The 21,034-nt window shown below is 42.2% G+C and overlaps 1 protein-coding gene across 2 annotated transcripts in view; it reads right to left on the reverse strand.

The window, feature by feature from the left end:
- KLHL5 (kelch like family member 5) overlaps positions 1 to 21,034 on the reverse strand; it is a 122,945-nt gene that overhangs the window by 17,528 nt on the left and 84,383 nt on the right. For both annotated transcript variants that reach the window (XM_089654045.1, XM_089654044.1), the window contains exon 4: positions 14,308 to 14,504. In XM_089654045.1, coding sequence (XP_089510171.1) covers positions 14,308 to 14,504 — 197 coding nt within the window. The remainder of the gene's footprint in view (positions 1 to 14,307; positions 14,505 to 21,034) is intronic.

Genomic DNA, 21,034 nt, shown 5'->3' on the forward strand with positions numbered 1-21,034 from the left:
AGACAGCACTACTGTACATAGCTTGTATTTGTAGCACTGCAGTAAGGCTCCACTGAGAATATGTTGCAAATTCTGTAGTAGTTGTGCACCAAATACTATTTACAGAAATAAGAGTTTATAAAAACTCCCTGCCTGCTAGCAGAAGCCCTGCGAACTCTGATCAAAAAGTGATCTGTGTGCGCTTTAACACATTTGCAGTGTTTACTAGACACATAGGCTGTTTTGCATTCAAAATACATCAGCATCCACTAGCTTGTAATCTTTTTAATACAGAAGAATAAAAGAAAGGGTTACTTCATGAAAGTGTTTCAGAGTGAAATGTGTCAAATGGAACCAAGGGGTCTTCTATTCCTGCCTTCATCGCCTGTGCTCCTTTTTTCCTGTGTACAATCCAGTGATAATGGAACATTGTTTTCTCATCATGGCATTGCTACAATTGTGCACAGCCTGTTCTAGCAGATGGATGAAAGATGTACGCCAGGAGCACAGTGTTCCATATGATCTGAATTCTTTCCACACATATTTCTGTAACACTTTCTCTCAGAAATCCTGCCACTATAACACATATTTTGGACTGTCTAAATGCTTGCCCAAGTCTGATAACGTTAAACACATAATAAAAAAAGGTATATACATTCAATTAAGCTTTCTGTTGTGTAAACAGAGGAGAAAACCTGAAATATAATACTTTTATGTAAGATCCACTATAATTCATTAGTACTTGGGGTATAAAATTACAAAGACGGAAATTAGTATGATGAGGGGTAAACTAACCTCATGTACACTCTCTGGCCACTTTATTAGGTACATGTGCTCTAGGTAGTTCATTGATGGTTCCTGTCATTGTACAACTGTCTGCCTGCAAGGTACATGCTGACAGTTTACAATGACAGTCTGCGTATATATTTAAGATGAACTTATCCTTTAAAGTTTAACTATAGGCAAAACTTTTTTTTTCATTTTGGGTAAAGTAAGGGGGGGGGGGGGGGGTATAACGCCTGAAAGGTTTATGTTCACGCTCTGTCTGATTGGGGAGATTTACCTTAACTTCCTGCCCCATAGCCAAAACAGGAAGTGAAAGGAAATCCCTGCAAATTAATAGAATCTCTTGGGAACCCCCAGGTCACTGGAACTAGTGTCCCCATTGGACGATTTCCCCTCTATCAACTCTCTGGGGACAACTCAGAATTTAGAATTTTCTTTTACTTTCAAGGATAATGGTAAACAAGACAAATAGCGAGGACGAACCTCCCTCACACAGACAGGGATTAGAACACTTGTTAGGTTTTTATTGCTCTCTCCTCTATCAAAAACAAAACAAAAAAAAGTCAGAAAAGTACCTTCTATTTCTCCCTATTGCCAGACAGGAGGTGAGTGGAAATCTGATGTTCTAACCCTTCCCAGTTTTTCAGAGTTTGGCTTTAAAACCCATGTTATAATTCTCAGCCTCCTTCAAACTCTTTTTGTTGCTGCTGTGATCAGACTTCCTATTGTAGGGTGGCTATGTTCACTCTAAATCAGGGGTGGGCAAACTTTTTGACTTGAGGGCCGCAACGAGTTCATATATTGGACCCGGGGGCCGGACCAAGAGTAGATGAATGATGTGTATGTGTCATCCATAGTAAGTATAGTAATATTCCCCCATAGTAAGCATAGTAATTAATCCCCCATATAGTAATTCATCCCCCATAGTAATTCATCCCCCATAGTAATTCATCCCCCATATAGTAATTCATCACCCATAGTAATTAATCCCCCATATAGTAATTCATCCCCCATAGTAATTCATCCCCCATATAGTAATTCATCCCCCATAGTAATTCATCCCCCATATAGTAATTCATCCCCCATAGTAATTCATCCCCCATATAGTAATTCATCCCCCATAGTAATTCATCCCCCATATAGTAATTCATCCCCCATAGTAATTCATCCCCCATAGTAATTCATCCCCCGTATAGTAATTCATCCCCCCTATAGTAATTCATTCCCCATATTAATTCATCCCCCATATTAAGTCCCCAAGTCCCCCCTGTGTCAATTTACTTACCTTTGCTCCGCGCGTTCCTCTCGCCGTGTTCCCGCGCCGTTCCGGTCTTCAGGGCGGACTGTGAGAGGAGCCTAGCTCCCCTCACGTTCGTCACGCTGCCCCGCCTACACACATCCTGTCAGCCATCCTGACAGTATCACGCTCCACGGGCCGGATTAAAAGGTCCGCGGGGCCGTACACGGCCCGCGGGCCGTAGTTTGCCCATTGCTGCTCTAAATGGTCCTATGGCATGTAGGAACATAACCACACTTCTGCTTGCTCCCAAGATGGGCTATGGGAATTGTCGTGTACATAGAGCAGTGCACATGATCCCAACTACCGTGCACTTTCCATTCCAAACAAACAGAAGTGATTCGGAATGGAGAGAGTTCTGAAGCTCACCGAGGACATTACAAGGAGGAAAAAAAAAACCACAGAAACAATTTCATGAAAAATAGGTTACAGGGCCATTAAGTAGTGGACGTTTATGGATTATTTTTGTAGAATATGGATATCATTTAGTGTTACTTTCAGCCTAGGTTCACACTATGGATTGCATGTGATTTGTGCAGGAACCGCACCGCATTCCTGTGCAATTCACATGCGATTCTGTGAGGTGCAATTTGAACTTATTCATTTTGAATTGCTCAAATGGCACTGCATCCACACCAAAAAAGCGCAGGCACCTGTTTTATTAGATGCACTGGAACCATTTTGCAGGATTGTCTATACCCATGGGATCCGGTTCAGACACTGCGTTTGCGACCTGCTTTTGGGGTGTCTTTAACTCTCAATTGACACCTGAAGCAGATCGCAGAACACAGTGCGATTGTGATGTGGGAAATGCACAGGTATCGCTGCATTTCCCATAGCACATATGTGTGAACTGTGGCTCAAAGGTATTGTAGCGTGGGATATTCACTGGCAAAACAAGTTTGATTGGTTTGCTAATCCATACTTATTAATAGCTACAGGAATATCAGTCTGGTCCATCTAAAAATGGGATGTACATTTAACCTGAATGTATGTTCATTAAAAAAATCCCAATCAGTAAATAATTGACTATGAAGCGATGATATTTAGGAGGGGTACACATCAAATAAAATAGGTCTCTGTTAGAACACTAAAAAGTAGCCACAGCGAGAAACAAGTTCATGGCAGTCAGCACTTAGGATGCAGAACACAGGAATGATTTAGCTGCACTGGACCTATATATATCCCCCAAATTACAGCTGGTGGCAGAATGAGTAAGACAACTATATTACCATCTATAATTATCCGGTTGTTGTTTTTTTTTTCTTTAAATACTACTCATAAATGTCAGGAGCTAAAGAGCAGCAATAATATATACATTTGAGAAGCACATTATGGTTCCCATAGAAACTTCAGCTTTAATGCAGGAGTGTTACTCATAGCAATATTTATAACTTGCATTTTCATAAAACTCATTATTAAGATTCAGTTTCTGTATACCAGCTAAACAATATCAAAATAGACCTGGGGGAAGAATTTCATCTCAACAGAATATTACTTTTCAAACTGCCCTTTGTCTTTTGCTTTCTCATACTGTGCTCATAATATGTACACAGGAATAGCTACAAATATATATCACTCCTCAGGCAGCAAACACAAACCCAAGATGAATCAGCGGATTCACATGGCAAGCCATTTAAAGCTGAACTCCAGGCAGATATAAAAGGCACAAGTTTTGTAATTTAATCATTAATACATCATTATATTTTAATGCAGTGTAAGCACCAGAATTTGACTCTGTATCAGTCTTACATTCAGTGGAGTACAGGGGAGACATGCAGGGTCTTTTAGATCCTGGATGTCTCAATAAAGAGACCATGTCACCAAAAATCATCACATAGGGAACTTTTTGTCCTCCTGTGATGGGGAAAAAAAAAATAAAGTAAAAGAAAAAAAAATGTTTTTTTTTTAAATTGTAAAAAAATTAAAGTTACAGCCAAGCGCATAGCATCACCTAAAAAAAAAAATTGACGCCTCTCGACATATACGCATGTACAAACGTAAAAGCACACACTGGGGCGCCTACGCATGAAGACATTGATTGCGATACACGTTACATAGCACCATGCATGCCAGGATGAGAGCAATAATTCTAGCACGAGACATCCTCTGTAACACTATACTGATGACCTATAAAGGGGCTTTAAAAGTGTCTTCTATAGAGAATATAGGGTACCAAAGATATGACATGTTGGATATCTATTTACTCGCTGCAACCTCATTTTACAAAAAAAAAAAAAAATAGGGTAATTTATAATAAAGTGGAAACAACTGCAACTCAGCCACAAAGTGGTAGGCCACGTAAAATGATGGAGCAGGGTCAGCGCATGCTGAAGCGCACAGTGCGCAAAAGTCACCAACTGTCTGCAGAGTCAATAGCTGAAGACCTCCAAAGTTCGTGTGGCCTTCAGATTAGCACAACAGTGCGTAGAGAGCTTCATGGAATGGGTTTCCATGGCTGAGCAGCTGTATCCAAGCCTTACATCACCAAGTGCAATGCAAAGCGTCGGATACAGTGGTGTAAAGCATGCCGCCACTGGACTCTAGAGCAGTGGAGGCAAGAAGTAACCAGGGAGTAAATTAGCAGCTGTGTGGTGTCATTGTTGAATCACGCTTCTCTCTCTGGCAATCCAATGGATGTGTCTAGGTTTGGCAGTTGCCAGCAGACCGGTACATGCCTGACTGCATTGTGCCAAGTGTAAAGTTTGGTGGAGGGGGGACTATGGTGTGGGGTTGTTTTTCAGAGGTTGACCTTGGCTCTTTAGTTCCAGTGAAGGGAACTCTTAAGGCATCAGCATACCAAGACATTATGGACAATTTCATGCTCCCAACTTTGTGGGAAGAGTTTGGGGATGGCCCCTTCCGGTTCCAACATGACTGCACACCAGTGCACAAAGCAAGGTCCATAAAGACATGGATGAGCGAGTTTGGGGTGGAGGAACTTGACTGGCCTGCACAGAGTCTTGGCCTCAACCCGATAGAACACCTTCGGGATGAATTAGAGCGGAGACTGCGAGCCAGGCCTTCTCATCCGACATCAGTGCCTGACCTAACAAATGTGCTTCTGGAAGAATAGTAAAACATTCCCATAGACACACTCCTAAACCTTGTGGACAGCCTTCCCAGAAGAGTTGAAGCTGTTATAGCTGCAAAGGGTCGGCCAACTCAATATTGAACCCTACGGACTAAGAGTAGGATGACATTAAAGTTCATGTGTGTGTAAAGGCAGGCGTCACAATACGTTTGGCAATATAGTGTGTGTGTATGTATATATATATATATATATATATACACACATATATACATATATATATATATATATATATATATATATATATATATACACATATATATATACACATATATATATACACATATATATATACACACATATATATACACACATATATACATATACACATACACACACACATAATACACATATACATACATTAAGCATAGCAGAAATTAAGCACCAATGGATTCAACAAAACCCTAACGCAAATAGTATCAAAGCCTAACAACAGTAGATCAGATGCGCAGCAAATATTTCTACATTTCTAATATTCAACAGCCAACATCAAGCTCAGTGAAGAATAGAGTATCTAAAGCAGATGAAAACTCTGCCTCACTTACACACTACAAACCATGGACATAGCTAGTACATAGCTGATAACTTCATCCTTTCTGAAGAATCACAAACTAGATTCTGCTTCTGAACAACTTAAACTGTCCTTAAAGTGTTACTAAACTCACAACAGTAAAATCAGTCTGTATATGCAGTAAAGCATGCTTGTTATACTCACTGTGGAACCTAAATGGGTAATCCTCTGCATTGTGTAAAAAGGTTGTTTGATCCTTTCTTCTCTGCCCCTCCTCTTGTTGAAATGACCACCTGATACAGACTGAATCCGTGGTCACATACACATGCTTAGTTTGGTGTGAGAGGTTTTTTTTTTCTTTGGAGAGTGCATGTGATCAGCACAGGGCCAATCAGCACTGTCCAGACAAAGGGTCAGGGGGTTTCACATCCTCCTAGAGCAGACAGAAAACTCCTCCTTCAAGCTGTAACCAGTGCTCTGCTGAAGTCACAAGACTGCTCTAACTGCTGATGAGAAAAGTTATTTAGCAGTTTATATAATACACAAAATAGCAGGAGCGCTGCCTCAATGTATGTTATATGACATGAAAAACATGCTTAAATAATGAACACACAACAATGAATAGTGAAATAAAGTCATAGTATTAAAGTCCCAGTATCACCACGTCTGAGCTTAGGAGCTTTGTGGAATGCTAGCGACCTACTATTGTACACTTGGAGATTCATGCCTATTGTATCTGGAAACATGTGAGTGCAATACCAGTGTGTCTGCTTTTACTAATAAACAGAACTACACTATTTTGGATGCCTCTCTCCTTTCCTTACTGTATATATCCATTGGCTCTACGTTTGAATCACTGGGAGTGACAAGCAACATTTAATCAGGAGGACAAGCTCCAGCATGACTTCCTATGCCCCAACAAAAGCATGAAAGACTCTTATTTCAACATAAGAGTCCATTAAAGAGTGAGGGGGCACACAGGAGGGGAGCACAGAGCACTTATCACCTTCTGGATGTGAAAGGGATTTTTGTTCATTTGATTTCACATTTGGGACTTTATTTCACTATTCATTGTTGTGTGTTCATTATTTAAGCATGTTATTCATGTCATATAACATACACTGTGGCAGCGTTCTTGCTATTTTGTGTATTATGTTGTTAAGGTTGTACCTTTAGAGGAGAAGCAGCCAAGTTTTTGTTTAATATTGAGTGTGCACGATTGATTGGTCTGTCCTTGGTGCAGGTGATCATTATTCATCATTCATCAAGTGTGGAAATGTAAAAATATATAATGTAAAGCGCTGAGCAAACCGTTGGCGCTATATAAATCCTGTATAATAATAATAATAATAAAAATAACATGTGGGGCATGGTCTGGTCCTGACCTAAGATGGCCGCCTAATCCTGGCGCTCCTGAGCTTCATGGTCCTGCTTCCATATGAGCACCGGCATCCCACAGAGCTGACATAGGTAAGACACAGTGCGGCACCTCTGCATCCAGGTCCCGCACTCCCTGGAACCAAAACACGCAACAGGGCAAGAACATTCCGGAGTTATTCTGGACACAGCACAGGGACAACATGGCGCTGCCCCAGGCCTCACCTCCAGAGCCACCTCACCCAGCAACCTCTCATCTGTAGTCCAAGACCATGCCTGCTCATCTCTGACTGACCACACAGCACCCCCGCTGAACCTAGCAGACCTACAGGCGGTCGCTGCGGATATTAAAACGTCAGTATCTGCCGCTATATCAGATCTCAGAGACGACATACATTCCATGGCCTTTAGGCTTGATGATGTTGAAAAAGTGACAGCCAGCCAGCCAGCCATGACACTGCATCATGCCAGGTACATCAAGTGACAGAATCCCACGCAATACACCTCAGGGAACTGCAGAGCCATATGGAAGACATTGATAACAGGGGCTGACACCACAACCTTACGGTGAGGGGGATACCCGAATCCATAGAACCTTCTCATTTATGGCAAGCTGTACTAATCTGCTGGAGAAACCCCATGACGCAGAATTCGAGCGCCTACACAGGGCTCTGCGACCCAGGGGCAGACACACAGACCGTCTACAGATGCAGTGTGCTGTCTTGTGAACTTTTGCTTAAAGGAAGATATTCTTAGCAGAGCTAGGGATCGTAATCGCATCTCATTCCAGGGTACTGAAGTGAAAATCTTCCAGGACCTACCTAACATCACCCTACAGCGTAGAAGGGCACTACATCCCTTATTGAACCTCCTGTGCTCCAGAGCCATCATATATCACTGGAAATTTCCTTTCTGCCACTCTGCAACTGCTCAAGGTCGCACTGTCAATCTAAAGGTACCGGAAGATCTTGAGCTCTTCTGTGCTGCCCTAGATATATTTGTCAACCTACCAGATTGGTACAGCGACTTTCGCCTACCGCCTCTAAGGCGGGCTACCTCGATAGAAGACGTTCATGAAGCAGGATGCTCATATCACAAATGCCGCCGTCTCTCTCCTCCTTCCTCGCCAACTCCAGCTGCTTGTGGGGTCCCCAGGAACGGCAGCCCCACTGCCTCACCGGCTCACCGAAGAGCCCAACACTCCTTTTAAAACCTGAAGACCATGGCATTGCTTACTAGCTCACATACGGACTTCCGCCACAATGTCGCTCTCTTCTACTCTTTTAATGGTCTCCACATTATCGTACCAAGGACCTGAGAAATCATTCTACGCCTGGCTCCAATGGTACCTGTGAATCTGTATCTGCTTCTTCTCGCTTTCTCCTACATCTTTCTCCGGCCCTCTAACAAAACATACACCCTTGGAACCTCATCAACGTGGGGAACCATGCTCATAACTCAGCAAGACCTACCTGGAAACCTCTACTCTGCTGCCCAGCCCAATCTGCGTTATCGTATTTGAAGCCTACAGGACCTACAGCTTCTTTCACTATCAAAACGGTCTACTGGAGCATAGAGACTGCCCTGATGCTCACTTTGCTCAACATACCCATAAACCGGGTTACTTGCAGATCCGCTCTACAATGACCCACATCGAGAAATGCTTGCCACCTAGCACTTCTATCAACTAATGTCTCTCAAGAATATCACCTCCACCTTCTATCCAACCTCCAACTAACCAGACATGGGGAGAAGTGGCTCCTTTGTGGCAGGTAACGAGCAAGTGAGATCTTTCAGCCGCAATACATCGATCTGCCCTACTCACTACGCCTGACTTACACTAGACTCATCCCTCCCCAACTGTCTTGGCTATATCCCTTCGAATTGTGGCACCACCAGCTACACCCACCCTATTCTACCTCAGAGGTGTACAAAATCCCCTCATACACCCTCATGCCTTGTTATGTAGGTAAGAGAGTTCTGAAGCTTTCTAAAATGCTTTACAACTTTTTCACCGAACTTTTCCCGACCAAGGGTAATACCTTCACCTAGGCTGCCACTTTCTCTCCTTTCTTCTGTAAAACCCATGTTCTGAACCCCCTCCCTCCCCCTACTTCTTCATGTCCATTAAACCCTTTTTCTACCCCTCTCGCTGCTTGGCCTCCCTCCTTCCTCTCCCCCCCTCTCCCTTCCCTCTTCCTCCTACCCTCCTGACCTTCCATAATTATAATTACCTATTATTATTGTACTGGTTTTCTCATCTATTACTTGTGATATTACGACACCTGTATGCTTTAGTGCTTAGCAGTATAATTACATTATATGTTCTATTATTTTGTTCATGCTCTGACATGGGAAACCAAGGAGGAAAGCGTGATCCCCATTATATTGGCTGCTCCTGCACTTACACCCCTCCAGTTCCTCATGCTCTCCACCACCCTCTCACTCCCACTTCATTACTGAAGTATCACCCCACCTCCTCCCCTCCTTGCAGACCATCCCCCTTAGGGTCAGGCCACACTCCCTCTTCGGAATCCTAAATCTCTGCAAGGCGTGCCTCATCTTAAACGACTATCCCTGGAATACTCTTATCGTAATGCAGCCCTGATACCGTTACCCTTATTCATTTATAACGTGAACTCTCCTACATATTCATAGGTTGATAGATATGCGAAACTACACCATTTTTCTTTTCGTACCGTCTTGTCACTTTGAACGTTCCTCCCCCGTATACTCATTCAGCTCCCATGCAAGCATCTCTAATTATATGGACCCATGCTCCAGTCCCACTGGGCTTAACCTCCACTTACTACAGTACATTCCATTCTTCTTACATAGTCCTATATAATGCTTTCTCACCCCTAGACCTCACTGCCGATTCCAAGGTTGCCCTAAATATTCCTCCTTCTCTCTCGGCCTCCTCTACCTTAACTCCTCCTAAAACTTCTTATGTTACCTTCTCCCTCAAGCGGGTCACTCTGAATGCTAAAAGTCTCAACATACCAGCCAAGCGTTCACAACTCCTAACCAACATGAGCAGTATGAAAGCCGATATCGTTTTCCTGCAAGAGACCAATTTCTGATCTAATGCGAAAACAATACCCCGGAAGTTTCACCCTTGATGCAATGAGAAGTCCGCAAATGTGTTGTCTGGGGAAAACTCATCTCATTGGCCTCAGCGGTGAAGCGTGACAAACAGGTGCGCCTAAAGGAACTATTTTCCAAACTCAATATCCTGGAAGTACAACATAAACGTACACTTGGCAGACAGGTTCTCCAGGAACTCAATGAGACCCGCACCCTCCTTCTGGAGGAGATGGGGTGAAACCTCCGTCAAAAATACATCTTGTCACAAAAATTATTTTACGAACACGGAAATAAAAGCGGTCACCTATTAGCCCAAGCACTCTGCTCCAAGAAAGCTAAGGCGACAGTACACCATCTTCGATCGAATAACGGAAAGCTACTAGAAAATAGCGCAGACATCGCACGAGAATTAAAAAAATTTTATTCTGCCTTATATAGAACCTTCCCTCGATGGAGATACCCCTTCTCTCTCCCTCTTCCAGATCAACTCTCTTGAGAGAGTTCTTGAATAAACATTGCCCTAAATCTATCACTCCCTCTATCGCTAAAAAACTAGACCATCCTGTCTCAATAAAAGAATGGGAACTCCAGCAACTCAAGCCAGGTAACAGCCCTGGACCCAATGGCCTCACTACCACTTACTATAAAACATTTTTCAAATGTTATTTCCTCACCCTTTTTAAGTGCCTTTAACTCTCTTTCACCCTCTGTTCCTCTCACTGCCCACATAGCCGTTATACCCAAAGCAGGCAAAGACACCACTCAAGCCGCACATCACCGGAAGATCTCGCTCCTCAATGTGGACATCAAGATCTTTGCCAAAATTATAGCCTCCCGCCTACTCCCTCTCCTCCCATCAATTATTTCAACAGACCAGGTGGGCTTTATTACCAGACGAGAAGCCAGGAAAACTACCAAAGCCATTAATTTACACCACCTCCTGATCTCCATCAACCAAAAGGCCTTTTTCCTCTCGATGGATGCAGAGAAGGCGTTCGACAGGGTCTCATGGGATTACATGGAAACAGTTCTCCAGACCATGGGTCTCAGCATCCATATGCTGACTTTTTAAATGTCCTTATTTGCCCCACCATCTGCACAAGTTCGAGTCAGTAACACCCTGTAGGACGCATTCTCCATCCACAACAGCACCAGGCAGGGGTGCCCGCTCTCCCCTATCCTCTTCGTTCGGACACTGGAACCCTTTTTACGCTGTCTCAGACAGAACCCCACAATTAGAGGAATTTGCTCTGCTGGCCAGGAATACAAACTTGCAGAGTTCGCCGATGACATTCTGTTATTTCTCTCAGCACCTAACACTGCTTTCCCTGACCTCCTAGCAGAATTCCAACATTTTCACTCCCTATCTAACCTCAAAATAAACTTATAAACTTAATGTAACCCTTCCATCTCAAGATGTGGCCCAATGCCAGCAGAACTTTCCCTTTCTCTGGAAACAACTTCCTACACATCTACAGGATTTATACTCCAAGAATTACCTGCCTGTTCTGTGGGACTTATCGAGCAGCCATCCTCAAAATGAATGCCCTCCCACGACTCTTCTACCTGCTACAGACAATACCCATTCTCCTTCCCCGATCTTTCCTGCTCTCTTACAGGACCCTATGTTCTGGCTTTCTTTGAAACAACCGTAGACCAAGAATCAGCTATAAGAGATTGGCTCTACCCAAACACAAAGAGGGAATAGGTTTACCTGATCTCCAACACCATTACCACGCATGCCACCTTTCTAGAATCGTTGATTGGCACCTCCATGATACCATCAAAAATTGGGTCATTCTTGAAGCCTCATTTATACCCACACCTCTGGCATCCTTGCCATGGCTCCATGCCCGTCATGTCCCTCCTGAAGCGAAATCCCACCCCCTCATTTCTCCCACTCTTTGTACTTTCAGCGCCGTGTGCAAGACCACCAAGTCCTTTTCATCAGTCCCACTCACCTCAATACGGCAAAATCCCGACTTCCCACCGGGTTTCCACTCGTAATTTCTACAAGACCACTGGCCCTCCAATCGGGTCCTAGCCCACAAATTCTTCAACAGAAACAAACTCCTCTCGCAGGAACAACTTTCATCTCGTTTGGGAAAAACTCCCATTCCTCTGTGGCTATTTCTACTATTATTGCATTATTTATGCTCCCTTGACAAAGATCGGTCAGTCTCTAGGCCTCTAACCTCGTTTGAGAAGCTGTGTTCAAAAAAGTCTCCACAAAGCCACTTGATTTCCTCCATCCACTCCCAGGTGCTTTCCGACCAACCCTCTAACAGTGGCACAGCCTGCGCAACATGGGAGAGAGACCTATCCAATTCTTTCACCAAAGACAATTGGGAACGAATACACTTGAACATACTCAAGGGTTCAGTGAACATGTCCACTCAGGAAAATGGATATAAGGTCCAATCGCGATGGTACCACACCCTGGTTCTCCTTCACAAATTTCACTCAGATATCCCTGATACCTGTTGGAGATGTGGGAACAACTTAGGGACCCTTCTACATATTTGGTGGTCATGCCCCCGACTCCAACCTTACTGGTCTGAGGTGCATCGAATAATCCAACGAGTAACTACCCACACCCTAGATTTCATGACTGCTCAGTTCCTACTGCATCATTCTTCCCTACCCCAGTTAGTCTACTTCAAGTCCCTGGCCATGCAGCGAAACAGTGTCTCCCGATTTACTGGAGCTCAACCCACCTCCCCCGACCCCCAACCATCAGAGAATGTATCCACAAACTGGCTGAGAAGGAAGAACTAATCTAATCTAATCTATATAGCCCATGACTCCTCTGCCAAATTCGCAGCTAAATGGGCACGTTGGTCACACTTCCAGACGACAGCAGAATTCACCCTTCTGACTAAACCTCCTCCCTCCTAACTCCCACATTGCTGTCAACTGTGGCACTTTCTTCATCTCTGGCAGATCCGCCCGGGCATCAGATCAGAGATCACCTATCCTCTTCCTGAACCAGGAGCAGGAGTAAGAGACAGACATCACCACCTCCCGACCCCCTCCCCTTGCTCAAAATCTCCTATCCCCCCTTTTTTTAACCCCTCATTCATGCATTACTCCACCAACTTCCCATCTTTAACAGCCCCTTTTCATTACGCCCCCTTTACAAGTTTTAGCGTCCCCTGTTTGCACGGACCTTAACAGCTCCGCTTTGTCAGAGTCATAAGGAGATCTAGCCCACCTCGGACCGCATACCCTCCACAATGCCCCCCTACCCATGACCCTCCCCCAGTCCAGTACTTATAGATGTAAGACCCCGACGATATCGCTCCATATATCCACTCACATGAGCCCAACCCTCTCCCCTTCCCTTCTAGGCTCACACTCTCCTCTTACCCTACCTAGTTCTCTCACGGGGCTCAACCACGCCAGCTTGCGTATTTATGTGCTAAAGTTTATGATTTGTTTTTGATTTGTTCTCATTGCACTTGCTAGATGTTCCTAGCAATATATTGCTTGTAGGCAGCCCATGTTTATCACTGTAAAGTATTTATCTTCCCAATAAATCTTTTGTGGAAAAAAAATAAATATACATGCGCTGCAGCGCGAAAGCAGCCTTAAGCAACATTCCTGTGAATTTAGGTGACCTTTTGCTGCAACAAGTGTTACAATTATCAAGACCTGTGTTTTTCCAAGGCAGAACAGTGCAGGTCTCTGTACACAGCTCTACAATAAAGGTACCCATTGATTTTTCATGATTTGATGGAAATGATTCCAGTGTACTAAGTTCAGAGCCTGGTGAAAACTGAAGACTCACCCAAACAAAATGAACAACTGTTTTCCCTTGAGGAAATTTACTTTTTTTGCAGTGCAGAAAAATGCAGATCTCCACAAAAGTATGAATGAGCAATAAGTGTAATGCTAGATGAAAGGAAAAAGACCAACATATTTAGGTGAATTTATCAAAACTGGAGTTGCTGTGCATGGCAATCGGCTTCTAGCTTCAGCTTGTTCAGTTAAACTTTGAAAATAAAAGATAGAAGCTGAATGGTTGTCATGCACAGCTGCTCCAGATTCTGGCAGCACCAGTTTTGATAAATTTACCACCTTGTTTTTGTAGGTCTACAACTCCTTATACAAACGGTTGTCAGCTGTTTTTCAGCATATGGTCGTATAGCAGTTACAATATTTGAAAGTTCTACTCACCATTGTGTAATTGTGGGCCACTTTGTGCAAATCCATACATCCTTGCGCATCAGCAAAAGAGCGAATTCCCAGGCAGTTGGAAGGGTGTAGCTGCTTCATTAGAAACTTACAGCAAGCTTCAACTACCTGTGAGAGTTGTAGAAGGCAAGCTGTGGATAGCAGGCTTTCTATGTTTTCTTCTTTTAATTCCAGACGGCCTATCAAGACAAACATTGCCACTAAGTAAAAGCTGAAACCAGCTTAGTTTAGCCATCTACTTTAGGATCAGACAGCAACAAACAAAGATGAAAAATAAATTAAAAAAAGACTAAAATAATAAAAAAATAAATAATAATTCCACCATGAAACAAAATATACCTATTTAGAACAGTCATTAGAATAGTCACTGTATTTTTCTTTTCTATTTTATGAGGCCAGAGATGCTTGGAGGATGACACCACAAAAGTCTACAGGAGACCACTGCCTGTGGCGCAGCCAGCGAACAGAAAGCTTTCGGCTCAGGATGTAATCAAATAGCGGAGGTTGTAATCTGTGCCAAGTATGCATCTAGGTGGGGTGGAGGTTAGCATAAGTCAGGGAAGAGGGTGAAAAAGGACAAGTATACTTATCCTTCATGGAGTGATTACCATCAAAATTCTGATTACTTGCAAATATTAGTTGTGTCATCTGCCTGCTCTTTGGACAACTAATCATCATTACACTGATGATTCACTGACATATGAACAAGCAGGCCATAGGGAAAGCTGAAACAGTGTAAAGCGTGCTTATGTTGTGTGACAGAGGTGAGTAAATTACCTGGCCAGAATTACAATTTGTTTACCATAAAAACAGCTCACATATATTATTATAACTCTGTCTGGAGTTCCACTTTAAAATGCCCACAGTGCCTGTTCTCCATTTAATGTGCTCTTTTCCATGCCTTTCAATGAATATTCCGATTTCCAAAACAAACAGAAAAAAAATCCTCAATATCTATGGGTTTTGATACACTTTGAGAGTCTGTTCTTACCAGTGGCCACTGGCGTTCACTGTGAAGAAAGCTGTGCTTATTTGCTGTAAATGATTCTTTGCACTGTTTACTTCTTTTCTTTTGAACTTTAATGAAATGGCACAATAAATGCATCGGGCAAGGATGTCCAGCACAGCCCAACACACATAGTGTGAACGAGCTCTAAGCCATCATCACCATCCACAAAGAAGATGTGTACCCTGGGCCATGCCAGAATAAAGATGCCACTATGCCTCAAGACAGACAAATGAAGGCAACATCAGGGAAGGTACTGTGATATCTTTGAGAAGTAAAAATACTTGCGTTACACTTAAATGTTACTTAGCATGCATGGAAACAACATAACTAAATGTTGGGTCCACTTTCAATCAGAGTATTCGGATGCCTATAAAAACCTGTCTGGTTCTCCTTAAGAAGCCAGGAAAGATAAATATCTCTCTTTAATCTTAATGGATAATAAACTTTAATCTAGTAGCCAACAACAATTTTATAATTGCTTTGGAGATTTGGCCAGGTGTATGTTAAATCCAATATGTTCCTGTTAAGAAAAATATATATATTTAGATGCATGCACCAGGGCAGAAATAATACATTTGACGGATCACTGAACCAAAATTCAAATTATGATTTAACGGTCTTTGCTTCTTAAGGTGAGGGAGTGAAAGGAGTTTCAGCTAAAGACTTATTAATAAACAGGTGCAGCTAAGGTTAACCCACTTACATGATGTGATACACCAGAATTAACATATTCAGAAACCTCAAAAGGGATAGAACAGCCTGTAATTATATGCCAGCAGCAGACAGGCAAGTCAAAGCTCCTGAGAAAACAATGTGCATTAAGTGCATTCAAAGCAAAGGCTGCCACACAAGTCTGGCTCGGTGACCTATTTTTGTTATACTCTAAGATCTGCAGTTTTCATGCATGACCTTGAGCACAAATGGCTATATTCTGATTGAAGAACCTAAAATAAAAAAAAGTCCATATAAATTAAACAATTGTATGACTGTGGCAAAGTAAAAAAGGATAATAATTAGTGGTGCACTGAAATAGAAATTCTGGTGCCGAAACCAAAAATTCAAAATGCACTTGGCCGAAAACTGAAACCGAGACACGCAGTTTTTAAAAATGAATATTTTTTTTTGGAAAAAAATAAACTTTGATTAAAAAACACAATATATACCCCAATTGTTTTGTAAAATATTACGGCGAGTAAATAGATACCCAACATGTCACGCTTTAAAATTGCCCACGCTCGTGGAATGGCATGAAACTGTGGTACTTAAAAATCTCCATGGGTGATGCTTTAAAAATTTCTACAGGTTAGCAGTGTAAAGTTACAAAGGAGGTCTAGAGCAAGAATTATTGCTCTTGCTCCGAACACCATTTACATTTGCGTTCACCACTACATACGCACGGGGGGATGGGGGCATTTTAAACTTTTTTTAAAAAATATATTTAATGTTTTTTTTTTTTTTGCACTGTTCCTTTTAAAAAAAATTGTAATCACTTTTATTCTTATCACAAGAAATGCATGCATCCCTTGTGATAGGAATAATTGATGACGTCGGTGTGACGAAACCGGTTGGGCGTAGCCTACTTGATGTGGACGTTAGAGAGCCTTGCTGGTCTGTGCTGTATGGGAGAGATCTGCGGTGAGCGTTAACTGTATCTCAACCCTTTTTTGCGATTGAAGCTGGTGTCTGTTGGACACCTTGTTTGTGAGTTTCCTTATACCTTTTTTATTAAAGAGATAAATGAAAAAAACGTATTGCACCATTATGTTCTCTTTTTTGTCCCTGAGTGTACTGCATGCTCTCATGGAGGTATGAGAAAGAGTGGAGAAGTTCATCATAAGAGCTTGGGCTGCAAAGTTGTTTGGCTGTGATTATTATTATCTGGAAGTATCTGAAACATCACCATATCTATTTGGACATCGGGTTCATTGCTCCCAGAGCACAAGCGTTGTTGCTGGTTTATAATCTGACCAGCCATTAGCTCTGGTGAGTTCATTTAATCTCCTTTGGTGGTGGATTTCTCACAATTGGTTCAAGTCACTGAAGATATATATATTTTTTTGGACACTAATTTATGTTTGGACACTATAATTTATTTAAAACACTAATGTTTTTTGGATGATGATATACACTTTTGTATAAGTTTGTTATTAGCGCATACCTTTTAATTTGGATTATTGTTGCCAAAATTTATTTTGGGTGGGATATGCTGCTGACACTTTGGTGTTTTTTGTAAGTGGCGCTTTTTTCTTTTTTAATTTGGTATTGGATCAAAAAAGCATTGATCTAGTGCTTTAAAAAAAAAAAAAAAAAATGGCCGGAACCGGAAGTGACATTGTTCCGGTCCTCCAAGGGCATAGAGATGTGTGGCGGCCATCATTCCTTCACCCATCTCTATGCCCAGCGCTAAAATCGATGGTTTTTCAGGTAAGACTGAATTACCGAGGACGGCTTTGAGGGGCAGGGTTTTTTCGGCACCCGTATCGGCGCTTTTTTTTTTTACTCAGCCGATAGCCGAAAGGGGTGTTTTCGGCCGAAATGCTTCAGCCACCGGAATTTCGGTGCATCCCTAATAATTTTGAGAAAAAAAATATGGTATTATGAATAAAAATTTAAAGAAAAAAAAAGGTGCATCCCATATACAGGAGTATACATGCTCCCTTTACAACTACAGTGCAACTCTACCGGTGTAGGGCCCTACTTTACTTTCACAATAGCAAACAGAGCATGCTGAGCAGACAGGAGCTGCTGCCTCTAAATCAGCCCCCATACACACCTGAGTGGTTTGGTTTGCGATTCCTGAAGCGCATCAACACTCAAGATGAACAATCACATCATTCTCAATCACATACAACTGTTCATACCTGTGCATCACCTGTTACCTCTCACATGATGCTCGAAAAAGTAGCCAAGCCTTTTTGGGGAAGAATCACATGTTTGCCCATAGACTTCAATAGGAGTGCCTGAAGGACTCAAGCCATTTTAAACGTCTATGGGGCCAAAAACACTTCATTCTGCTCCTGTACTACAAGTGCAAAGGAAGTCTCTAAATCACCTTGCTACGCTCATGTATTGGTAGGTACTCTCATAATTGAAAAAAACCCTCCTTTACTGCCCAAAAAACCACTTACATCCAGAGCATGCTGAGTGGAGAGGTGGTGTCATAGTAAGCAAGCTGCTGATAGTTGGCACAGAGATGCTTGACTATTCATTCCTCATGCTTGGACAATGGGACCGTGCTGTCAAATTACCAAGCACAGGAAATTTTGGATTATACTACCACTGTGCATTCATGTAACAGTGTGGTGAATGTATTTTGTTCTTCACACTTTATGTTAAGGCTAAAAAAAAGTGTTTTTCCACATTAGCTGGTTATTTCTTCTTAATTTGGTAACTTGAGGCTTATTGAGATAGTATTAGTTTCAGTGGTGAGAAGCGCTAAAATAGTTGTAACTAGCAGTAACTTTTGCCTCGTTTTCTACCCAAACAATTTTTATCTTCTTTGTGAGATTGTAATGTACAGCCCTGGCCAAAAGTTTTGAGAATGACACAAATATTAATTTACCTGCAAGGAAACACGTGCAGTCATCATTGCTTTGCACAAAAAGGGATTAACAGGCAAGATATTGCTGCTACTAAGACTGCACCTAAGTCAACCATTTATCAGATCATCAAGAAATTCAAGGAGAGAGGTTCAACTGTTGTGAAGAAGGCTTCAGGGTGCCCAAAAAAAGTCCAGCAAGCACCAGAACCATCTCCTAAAGTTGATTCAGCTGCGGGATTTGGGCACTACTAGTGCAGAGCTTGCTCAGGAATGGCAGCAGGCAGGTGTGAGTGCATCTGCATGCTCAGTGAGGCAAAGAGTTTTGGAGGATGGCTTGGTGTCAAGAAGGGCAGCAAAGAAGCCACTTCTCTCCAGGAAAAACATCAAGGACAGACATTCTGCAAAAGCTACAGGGATTGGACTGCTGAGGACTGGGATAAAGTAATTTTCTCTGATGAATCCCCTTTTTGCTTGTTTGGGGCATCTAGAAAAAACTTTGTCCAGAGAAGAAGAGGTGCGCTCTACCATCAGTCCTAACAGTAAAGCATCCTGAGACCATTCATATGTGGGGTTGCTTCTCAGCCAAGGGAGTGGGCTTACTCACAATTTTGCCTAAGAACACAGCCATGAATTAAGAATGGTGCAAAAACATCCTTCGAGAGCAAGTTCTCCCAACCATCCAAGAACAGTCTGGTCACGAACAATGCCTTTTCCAGCACGATGGAGCAACTTGCCATAAGGCAAAAGTGATAACTAAGTGGCTTGGGGAACAAAACATTGAAATTTTGGATCCATGGCCAGGAAACTCCCCAGTCCTTAATCCCATTGAGAACTTGTGGTCAATCCTCAAGAGGCAGGTGAACAACCCCCCCCCCTCCAAATTCTGACAAACTCCAAGTATGGATTATTTAAGAATGGGTTGCCATTACTCAGGATGGGGCCTAGAAGTTGATTGACAGCACACTAAGGCAAATTGCAGAGGTCTTAAAAAAGAAGGGTCAACACTGCAAATATCGACTCTGCATAAACTTAATGTAATTGTCAATAAAAACCTTTGACACTTATGAGATGCTTGTAATTATACTTCAGTATATCATAGTAACATCTGAAAAAAGATCTAAAAAGGCTGAAGCAGTAGACTTTGAGAAAATTAATATTTGTGTCAGTCTCAAAACTTTTGGCCAGGGCTGTATATCATAACTAATTTTCTCTCAAATATCAAAAGAAAGAGCTTTGTTAAAAGTATTTAAAAATATGTACACTCAATCACTAAAATGTTATGTAAACCATATGTTATGTAATATCAAAGTATTGTCTCAATATTAAATCACCAGCTTTCTTTAAAATATTGCCCAGTGAGCTTGCTATGAAAGTTTGTTTCTAGACACCTTCTGTAATAGGGTGAGAACATCCTGTCCGTTTCCCCAATGCTCTCCTACCTTGTCACCCTGTTACAGAGGCTTACAATAAATACTAACAAGTGGCAGTGTCAACACACATTACACAGGTAGGGTCCACTGTTGTCACCAATAAGAAACCCACCCTGAGAAATGATATGCAACCATCATTGGAGTGCATGTGGACTGAAAAAGGCTGCAAACAGAAAGTAGCAGCGCAGAGATGCAAAAAAAAAAAAAAAAAAAAAAAAAAAAACCCTGAAAGAAAGTTTTACTAATAAACTAATAAAGTCTAATTTAGAAAAAAAAATGGTTCCCTGCAGGTTAATAACATAATGCGCTAGTATGCATTGCATGCTAGCACATTATAAAAGACATACCCAAAACAAAGCCCTCCAGTGCCATGTTGTCACCACTGATGCCATGTTGTCACCACTGACAGAGCTTTCATTTCACTCGGTCTTCCTTCTAGGTTCACAGGTTCCGGCAGCTTGATTAGCCAAGCCGCGATGACGTCACTCCCATGGGTGTCAGTCACGGTCGTGGCACAGAGCTCTGGATTGACGGCACATTCACTGTGTCTTCAATTCAGAGTGCAGTGCAGTGCATGCTCCGGTGACATAACTGGCTGCAAAACAAGCGAATACCTCCTAAACGGAGATAGGAAGTATTCATTTTACCTACAGGTAAACTTTTTTTATACGCTTACCAGTAGGTAAAAGTGACAAAGTGGAGATTACTATCGCTTTAAGATATACAGTG

This window comes from Staurois parvus, unplaced genomic scaffold (assembly GCF_062004578.1).
Source record: "Staurois parvus isolate SC_StPar_1 unplaced genomic scaffold, SC_StPar_1.0 ptg000734l, whole genome shotgun sequence".
NCBI classification, from domain to species: Eukaryota; Metazoa; Chordata; class Amphibia; order Anura; family Ranidae; genus Staurois; species Staurois parvus.